The sequence below is a fragment of the Arachis ipaensis genome, chromosome B1, assembly GCF_059453495.1.
Source record: "Arachis ipaensis isolate K30076 ecotype BB chromosome B1, ASM5945349v1, whole genome shotgun sequence".
NCBI lineage: Eukaryota > Viridiplantae > Streptophyta > Magnoliopsida > Fabales > Fabaceae > Arachis > Arachis ipaensis.
Genome location: NC_142436.1, coordinates 137,003,111 through 137,012,493, shown reverse-complemented (window position 1 = coordinate 137,012,493; position 9,383 = coordinate 137,003,111). Strand labels below are relative to the sequence as shown.

At 36.1% G+C, this 9,383-nt stretch overlaps 1 protein-coding gene across 2 annotated transcripts; it reads left to right on the top strand.

The window, feature by feature from the left end:
* Positions 1–4,303: 4,303 nt before the first annotated feature.
* Positions 4,304–9,371, top strand: LOC107635485 (putative plant SNARE 13). Of its 2 annotated transcripts, none has more exons than XM_088501825.1 (10): positions 4,304–4,761; positions 6,649–6,741; positions 7,135–7,228; positions 7,489–7,526; positions 7,814–7,911; positions 8,190–8,269; positions 8,337–8,393; positions 8,478–8,570; positions 8,657–8,731; positions 8,841–9,371. In XM_088501825.1, the coding sequence occupies exons 2-10, from the start codon at positions 6,725–6,727 to the stop codon at positions 8,943–8,945; spliced, it is 657 nt and encodes a 218-aa protein (XP_088357951.1). In that variant the 5' UTR covers positions 4,304–4,761; positions 6,649–6,724; the 3' UTR covers positions 8,946–9,371. The 2 variants fall into 2 exon arrangements, with proteins under 2 accessions (XP_088357951.1, XP_088357950.1); XM_088501824.1 differs by having other exon boundaries at positions 4,307–4,792.
* The last annotated feature ends 12 nt before the right edge of the window (positions 9,372–9,383 follow it).

The following is a 9,383-nucleotide window of genomic DNA, read 5'->3' as shown; positions in this document are numbered from 1 at the left end:
TGGGCCCTTGGGCTCGTTTTGAGCCCGGTTCGACCGGTTTGGCCCATTCGACCCAACCTTGGGCCAAATTCTTTAAAATTTGTGTCAAAATTCGCATTTTAATTAATTCTTACTTATTAAACTATAAAATTCTATTTCTAATTTTTTTGATTAATATTTAATTTATTGGCTAATTGTTCGTTAATTATGCGGGGTTTACACGGCTAACAACAACAGTTTTCAGTATATGAGCAACAACAACAGTGGCCAATTGATCAGCAATAATCATACATACCGGAACCATAACCACAGCAGGCAGCAAAACCCTACATACCACAAATGGTAATTCTAGCCGATGGCTACTTTAGTCCGTTGGATGGAATTGATGACATCAGCTTGTTTGAGGTCCTGAGAGACAAATTATCTTTGATCCACAGAAGCAAGGGCCTACTTCTTCTACGCCGTCTGTTGGTCGTCGCGCCATATCAGGTCATGCCAGTGACTTCTTGATGGATCGATCGCCGGATCATGTAGATCCTCCTTGTCCTTTCGCACCACCGTGTACCAAGTTGTTTAAGTTGAATGAATAACCGCAGCAGGAAAAGGGATTTGGAGGGGATGACCTACAGCACGAGTATGATTATGGTGGAGCAAGTGCTCTGGGCATGAGTGGTTTCGGTTTGTAAGACATTGCCGGTGCCAGCATGCCAGATGTCGGTGCTTCTGATGGTTACGAACACAGACTGCGCCCTTGGATAAAATACACCCTATCTCAGTATTCGAAGAAGGCACCGAAGAAGTAGCCTATTGCAATTTATCTTTGTTTGTTTTAGTTTAGCTTGTATTCAGTGTTGTATCTCGTATTGTATATTTAGAAGTTTCTATTTGTTCTCGTCTTTATTATTGTATGTAGGGTTTATGCTTTAGGTTAACACATACATAAATGAATTGCGTAAATACATAAAAAGCTTACAGACTAGTTTAAACTAGGTAATGAAGTTACATAGGTCACGAAGTTACATAAAAAGTTACGGACTAGTTTAAAATGCGTAAATATGTAAAAAGCTTAACCACTATTGACCTTCGGTAGAGTTTGGACCTGCACGCTGAGGACATCGGCGAAGACCACACGTATCCCGTGAATCCATCTTATTCAAGTAGCAGGTTGACTTTGGTCTTCCTTTTGTCGCGCAGATGGGTCACTCATCGGAACAAACTCGCCTCTATAAACCTTGTAAATTTTAGACATCTTGTACACGTCATGTATATATACTTGCCAGTCAAGACACTAGGTAGCGCAACATGCAAGAACGTGGTGACATGGGAGTCACTCGACCTGGAAATGGTCACAATTGCAGTGTTGTTGCACAAGGTTAACAGTGTAAATGGAACCATCTTACATTTCGCGAACCTCAAACATCTCATTATGCCTGTCGAACCGATTGGCGACAATGTTTCTTGCATGTCAAAAACTTTCTTCAAATCGTTTCGTGGCAAATTTTGAATACGTGATTCCGTTGCGAACACGCTCATGAGCCTCGACGCTCTTTTGAGTAAACAATTCGTTTAGCCAATACAAAGTAGACCTAACAATGACAATCACAAGAAGGTTGCGTGCACCCTTCAGGATATAATTTATGCACTCTACCAAGTTCGTCATCATATGTCCCCAATGATGACCCCGTCGAATGCCAACACCCATTTCTGAACACCAATCTCATTACATCATTGAGTATATGCCTCATTCCGCTCTTTAAGCCATTGGTAGTTTTTGTTGTACTCTTGTTCCGTACTAGAATAGCCTGTAGAATAAACCATGTAATTATAAGTAGATGCCACAAAATTTCTATGAATAGGACCATAATAGTGAATTCAAATACGTGTGTTAACCACGAGTTTATGCAGATACGGAGCCTTGAACCTCCTTAAGAAGTTGGACCCGATGTGCCTGATGCAGAACATGTGCCACGCTCTTGGTGGTGACCATGCACCGTACTACGACCTATTGCTGCGTCGGTGGAGTTATGGCGGTCAGAAATAAATGCCACGCCATCAATGGTAACAACATATCTCCGCAGATTAGTTAGGAAAAATTTTCACACGTCTGCGATGTCACCTCAACTATCACAAATGCAATAGGCACAATGTTTTGGTTTCCATCTTCAGCCACCGTAACTAAAAGTGAACCTTTATATTTTCCATACAGGTTTGTGCCATCAACCTGCACTAATAGCTTGTAGTGTCTAAATGCTACAATACACGGATAGAGGCTCCAAAAAATGCGATGGAGAACTCTTACACCTTGAACCTCCTCACTCTCACGATAAACGGAGAGCGTTTTATTTGAACACGAGACCTTGACATCTTCGCAGTAATTGCTTTCAACCATACTGGCAGAGTCTGGTAAGAAACATCCCAATCACAAAAAATTTTTGCGACTGTTTTTTACTTTGCCAACCAAGCCTTGCGGTAACTTACAGTGTAGTTGAACTTGGATTGAACTTCTACAATAATAGACTTCACCGTTATCGACGGGTTTGCTTCAACCAACGGCTTAATAGCTCTGCAATTGTGTCTGAGTCCAACTTGGCATGATCCTGTGAAATCGTCCCCATGGTGCACGTGTGTTTGCCATTGTATCTCTTGATCTTCCAATAATCTTTCTTTCAATCAAGCTAGCTCGGATAAGCCAATCGTACCATGCACCATATCCCTTGCATTTTTCATAGAATATTTGTGGCTCAAACTCATACACAGTGTAATCAACTTCTCTAGAGATAGTGTAGCTTTTGATTGCAGATATCACAGACTCTCTAGAACCAAATTCTATTCTGACACTAAATTCACCATCTTTCGCCGCAACATTGCCTTCACCTACGACACGCGAACCACCGTTAGTCGGTCAAGGCAAATAAAAGAAATGGTAGTGGTAACTTTAATTAATAACCATAGCATATCCATATTCGTATATTTAGGAAATTCTGGGGCATGCATGGCTGCGAGATCCAGAGTTCGCATAAAAGACGGAACACCAAAGGGGTGGTGATTTACAATCGCATTTGCTTCATTTTGCACCGCCGGATTGTTTGCCAGGTCTTCGTCATTATTTTTGTCATCGACTTCGTAGTTCGCTTCGAACTCCTCTTCATTGTCGTTGTTATCTTCTTCCCAATCTATATCCCCGACCCCGAGCTCATCAAAATTGACCTCCTCGCCAACCCCATCTAGCCCCGTATGCTGTTTAAACTCAACATACAGCTCTATTAACGGCACGTGAAATCGAGTTTGTTGATCAATATAGAATATCTGTTGCATACATGCGTCGATAGTGATAGACATTATTTGAAACTGTATCAGCCCACCAAATACTTGTACAGGATTCTTGTATAAAATGTAATGTGACTTTGTATGTTCTCACAAAGACCATTTTACAACTCTACAGAACTCATGGTGCACGGAATAGCAAATGAAAACGGATATTCACAAACAAAAGTCACCCCGTGTGTGTTTGGTATAATTTCACCGTTATAATACACTCGCAAATTTGTAATACCTTCCATATCCTCAACTTTACCTAACCTATTTTTTTTGACACAACTAATTACAAAAAAAAAACTCACAAGTATGAAATATATAAAAGAAAGAGGAATGGGAATAGAAGTGAAGTACAAGTCCGTATGAATCGAGTTTCGTATTTATTGGCAAGACTCTCGGTTAAAATATTTTTTCCATACAAAATGTAAGCTGCGTTTTGCAGTTTTTGATAAAAATTTTCTGTACATTTAAAACGCAATCTATTTAAAAAAAAGTCTAATCCAAAATACAACATGCGTTTAGGTTATTTAAAAAATAAAATAAAAAAATAAAAATCTGACACACTTAAATGTAATCTGCATATCATTTGTTTCATTAAAAAAAATTAAAAAGCAAAACATAAGTCGCAATTTTGATTGATACCGTAACAATGCAAATATTTTATACACGTCTATTTAATTGAGTTACATCATAATTATTTTTATATAAAAAAGCCAAAATATAAAGTAATTTTATAAATTTGTATTTTTTTAACCGAATCAATTCAAAATTTAATGGTTGGATACTTTTGTCAAATAAAATTGATCTTTTATAAATAAAAAGTTATTTTTTTTTGTGTAAACAATTTTGTTAGCGTTTTGAATATTCATGGATTGAATCGGTAGTTTTTCTCAAAAAAATGAAAATAAAAATAAACCATATTAATTTGAAGACAAAAAAACCCATATTAATTTCTTTATTTTTTATTAAAATCGATTGGACAAAAACAATAAAAGAAAAAAGAAAACACAATGGACACGGAATATATAATATAAAAATAAATAAAAAATATTGCCTGACAGCGATTCTCTTTCTTCCTTGTTTTCCAACTCCCACCATTCTATTGTGTTGTTCTGTGCTGTCTGTGTTTCTTTCTCTCTCCATTTGTTGTATTCTCTTTCCTTCTTTCTGTGTTGCTGTTTCTCCATTGTTTGTTATCCTTTCTACATTGTTTGTTATCCTCTCTTATCTTTTGGACTCTCTATTTTCCCTTTCTTCGTTCCTTTATTCCTGCATCCAACAATAACTAACTATGCATTATCGTCATCATCACCATTGTCCCGTGTTCACACACAGTTAGGGTTTCTCTTTGCTTGTTTCGTGTTTTCTTTTTTTTTTTTCATTGTTAGTAGTTTGCTGGAGGAGTTGAATCTCCGGCAGCCATGGCCACCAACTTGCCGATGACGCCTGAGCTGGAGCAGATCCACGGTGAGATCCGCGACCACTTTCGAGCCCTCTCGTATGCTTCTTCCTCTCTAATCTTTTCACCTCATCACTTTCCCTTTCTAATTATGTATTATATTATATATTATATACTATATATATACGCTGTGCTTTGATTGCCTGTTTCTTCTCTCTGTACTTCATTTATTTATTTATTTACTTTTGTTGAGCTAACAAAGGAAAACGAAAGGAAAAATGTAAAGAGAAAATGTAAATGTTTATTGTGCCTGTGTTTGGGATGTGATTAATGTTGCTGGTAGAATAGGTCTTTAGGTTTTGTAATGATTGTTGAAATTGGGGTGATTGCTGGTTGAAATTTAAATTTGAGTCGTGAGAAGTGTGATCAATGTTGTTGCTGTTGTTGTTTGGGGCCTTCATGTTTAGTGATGCTTGAGAGAGGGGTTTTAAAGAACAATGTTGCCTTTTTTGGCTATAAAAGGAATAAGGATAGTGCTTGATCGGAGGGTAGTAGTTACAGTGGAAAACTGGAAATGCATGATCATGGTGGTAGTGAAGTGTTTGTATATAGAATCAAACAAATTGTAAAGTTTATCTAGCTTGGCTGTTATTTTTAAGCGGTTTAATTATTCTGTCAGTCCTTATACTTTTTTTTTTCAAATTGAGTTCCTATATCATATAAGATTTTGTAACTAAGTCCCTATCGTAACAAAAATGTTGGAATTAACAAAATATTCTGTTAAACTATACAGAATATTCAGTCAAGTGTTAGGCATATTCATTTTGTTTAACGGAATATTCCATTAATTCTAACGTTTTTGTTACGGCAGAGACTTAATTACAAAATCTAATATGGTATAGAGACTCAATCAAAAAGAAAAAAAATATAGGGACCTAATTGAAAATTTTATGAAACTATAGGGGCAGACATAATAATTAAACCTTTTTAAGCTGTAATCACACAATGTCCTACTTTTCTGCTTCCTGGGTCGGAAATATTCAAACGTGAAGTTTGTCCCTTTTCTTGACTGAAGCATCCTTTCTTTTCAGTTTGAATAAGTATATTTTAAATACCATCTCTTAATGTTCAAACTTCAAAATGCACTGTTTCCACTTTAATCTCAGTAGTCCTCTGTCCTTTCATCATCTTGAAGTTTGGACTTAGGAATATTTTTGGTAGTATATTGATGTATTATTTTCACTTTCGGCAGTTACAAAGAATTGATTGATGTCATGATGTGCAGTTTTAGAATGAAACAAATCCTTGTTGAATTTCGCTTCTTTTAACTAACTCACACCCCCCTTCTCCCCACCAACAAAAAACAACATATGAAGGCCTTGTTTGTACATTATGCAGAAGTTCCCTTTGGAATTTTAGAGATAGTGAGAATAGATCGTTTAGAGGCAACCTATCATTTTGATTTTGGAAAAAAGGTTGGGAACCAACTTTTTTCAGCCAACAGTTCTCTTTTCATCTCATTACTTTGTATTTTTCTGGCTGATTGTTGGTTATAAACAAGTTCCCTAGAAAAACCGTTTTATTTATTCTATTTTTTACTTTTTGTGTTCAGAGTGATTCATAATTACTTTTGTTCTCTTTAAAATGTGGATAGTAGTACTGTCTATGACTTTGTCTGCCTTTTTCATTCAATGATCGGCTGAAACCAGTTGAAGGGTATCATGTTATCATTCCTTTATTTATATTTTATGGGTGATGTATGGTTTACTTGTAGTTCTCTTCTACTTTTGTCTCGTAACAATGTATCCTTAGCTGGTGCCACATTCATAGTTATGACTAATACCAAGAGAAGGAAAAGAAATAAGGCATAACTACTTTTTCTAAATAGATCCCATTCTTTTAGCATTCTGTAATGTGTTTATTTGTTTATATTTAATAAATTTACTTTCATCCAGAAATGGCTTCCAGAGGCTGGATAAAATTAAAGATTCCCATAGACAAAGTAGTCAACTGGAAGATCTCACGCAGAAGATGAGGGAATGCAAAAGGTAAGCATGTACATTTATGTGGTAGTCATCTTAGCATTGGTACTTCTTGGTGGTAGCAGTGACTCACTCAGTGAGATCCCACAAATACAAAACTTAGTCTGAAGGAAAAAAGACCAATTTATACAAAAGATCCACTTTCATGATTTGATTTTTCTCATACGTTGGCATGATGGAATTTAGTTTGCTCTTCCACGTTATATCAAATATAGGAGTTCTCTATCAGATTTTACATCCATGCTATATTCAAAAGGTTTAAATGATTGAAGCAATTTTTCTTTCCCATATGCCACTGCCAAAAAGTGAAAATTCATGCTATTTTGACGTATTTGAAAATTTCCTTCTGAATGCTTTCCTGTCATTGTTAAAATATGAAAAATTATGTTCTGGTTCCAGGTTGATAAAGGAGTTTGATCGTGAAATTAAAGATGGGGAGGGAAGAAATTCCCAAGAAGTGAACAAGCAACTCAATGACGAAAAGCAATCAATGGTCAATGCCAAGAACCTTTTTCTTTTCCTTGCTTATGTTGCATATATAGTATCCATATCCTCAGTTTGGAAAGGGATGCAAAATCCTCCATGTATCCTGAATAAGTAAAAACAGCATATCATGCCAATTACTTTCTTAGCATTGTCATTACATCAAATAAGTGATCTCCATTTGTTCCTCAAAAGCTTTTGATTTTGTACATTGCATCTTCATGCATTCAAGCAGCCAATTCATGTTCTGACATATATTTTTCCTTGCAGATCAAGGAGCTAAACTCATATGTGGCACTGAGAAAAACGTAAGCATATCTTCATATTTCTATTTATCTAGTCTGAATAAAAATTTCTTTTAAGATACAATTGGGCACTCTAAAGGTTATTGATTCGATAAAATCAGATGGCTAATATCAATTTCCCCTGTGGGCACACTGATCTTTCAATACCATGATATATGTTTACTGTTGGTGTTAGTAGAACCAATAAAGCAAAGTTTTAGTTCCTTTTATAACTTTTTCCTCCCAAATAAAAGGTTTAGTCCTTTGAGTTATGAAAGGTAGATTTTTACTGTCTCTTTTATGTTTAACAGGTACATGAATACCATTGGCAATAAGAAAATTGAGCTTTTTGATATGGGAGCAGGAGCAGGTGAACCTACAGCTGAAGAAAATGTTAAATTGGCTTCAGGTAAAATGTTTAGTGGAAGTTGTAATTGAACTACGATGCCATACAAGTTGAAATTGATTTCGCACATCTAGTTCTGTTTTAACTGGCCTCCATCCTGAATCCATACTCCATAGACTCTCTTTATTTGTTTGCGAATTGTTGCAAGTCATACTTTAGGTTTTCATCTTTGTTGATGCATCCTCTTTGTAATTGTGGCCTGGGGCATTCTGATAATGTGTGTTATGTATAGGGAATAACAGAATTATCTCACCAAAATACTCACTTGCTTTGTCCTATAGAAATGTCAAATCAAGAACTTATCAAGGAGGGGATGAAGCAAATGGATGAAACTGATCAGGCTATTGAAAGATCTAAGCAGGTGAATTACTTCAGACTTTTGACTCCATTTCCCCAGCAGCTTTGTTTTTAACCCTTCAAATATGTAGGTTGTACAACAAACCCTTGAAGTAGGCACTCAAACTGCTACCACCTTGAAGGGTCAAGTAAGTCTGATTTACTTCTAGCATGTTTTAAGAATGGAGTCTAAACTATCACATTTTTAACCTTTTTGTTTTTAAATACTGCAGACTGAGCAAATGGGTCGCATTGTCAATGAGCTTGACTCTATTCAGTTCTCAATTAAGAAGGCATCCCAACTTGTTAAGGAGATTGGTAGAAAGGTCACTTTGTTTTTTGTTGCTTACATGCATTAACTTCTTTGCTTCAATAGTATCATGTAACTAAACTATCTTTTCCCCATTATCAGGTAGCTACAGACAAGTGCATTATGCTTTTCCTATTCCTTATCGTCTGTGGTGTAATCGCCATTATTGTGGTGAAGGTACTATAATCACATGTTAAAAATTACTAAACCAAGATGCTCCAACAATTTATTTTAAAGAAGCATTTGTAGTGCTACACTAAACTTCTGTTTTTGCGGTGCTCTGCAGATTGTGAATCCCAACAACAAAGATATTAGGGATATTCCGGGATTGGCTCCTCCAGCTCAGACCAGGAGACTCTTGTATGTAAGGAGCAGAGAACATTTTGATTGAATCCAACATTATTTGAAGAAAGAGTTTTCTCCATCCTATTCCTACCAACTTGATTCTTGTACCTGTCACTAGGAGAGGATTGCTCTTGAGGGGGGCATTCATTTTGGTCTGTGTAATTTGAAATTTTTAGAATTTCTTGCATATCCTGTTTGTGGTTCTGTACTTGTATGTAAATCACAGAAGAACAACTTTGTGCCATGTTTATTTTTTTAACATTGGGAAATCATAGGGGATAGGAAAGAAACAATACTCTACTAGTCTACTGTCATATATGTCATATGTGGTGTGTACATGTATCATTCAAAGGAGTATTATGTTATGAATAGATCTGTAATCTACTCATTCATCCTCAACATTTTCTGTAGGATCTGTTTGTAAATTACATGTATTCTAAGTTGTGCTTGCGCTTGCAGATGCACTTGTCCCTTCTCTTTCTTT

What these genes read in the sequence shown, in the direction of transcription:
- LOC107635485 (XM_088501824.1), top strand. Translation starts at nt 4,716, where the DNA reads ATGGCCACCAACTTGCCGATGACGCCTGAGCTGGAGCAGATCCACGGT. An exon ending in ATGACGAAAAGCAATCAATG is followed by an intron (nt 7,229 to 7,488) that starts GTCAATGCCAAG and finishes TTTTCCTTGCAG; the next exon opens with ATCAAGGAGCTAAACTCATA. An exon ending in TCGCCATTATTGTGGTGAAG is followed by an intron (nt 8,732 to 8,840) that starts GTACTATAATCA and finishes GGTGCTCTGCAG; the next exon opens with ATTGTGAATCCCAACAACAA.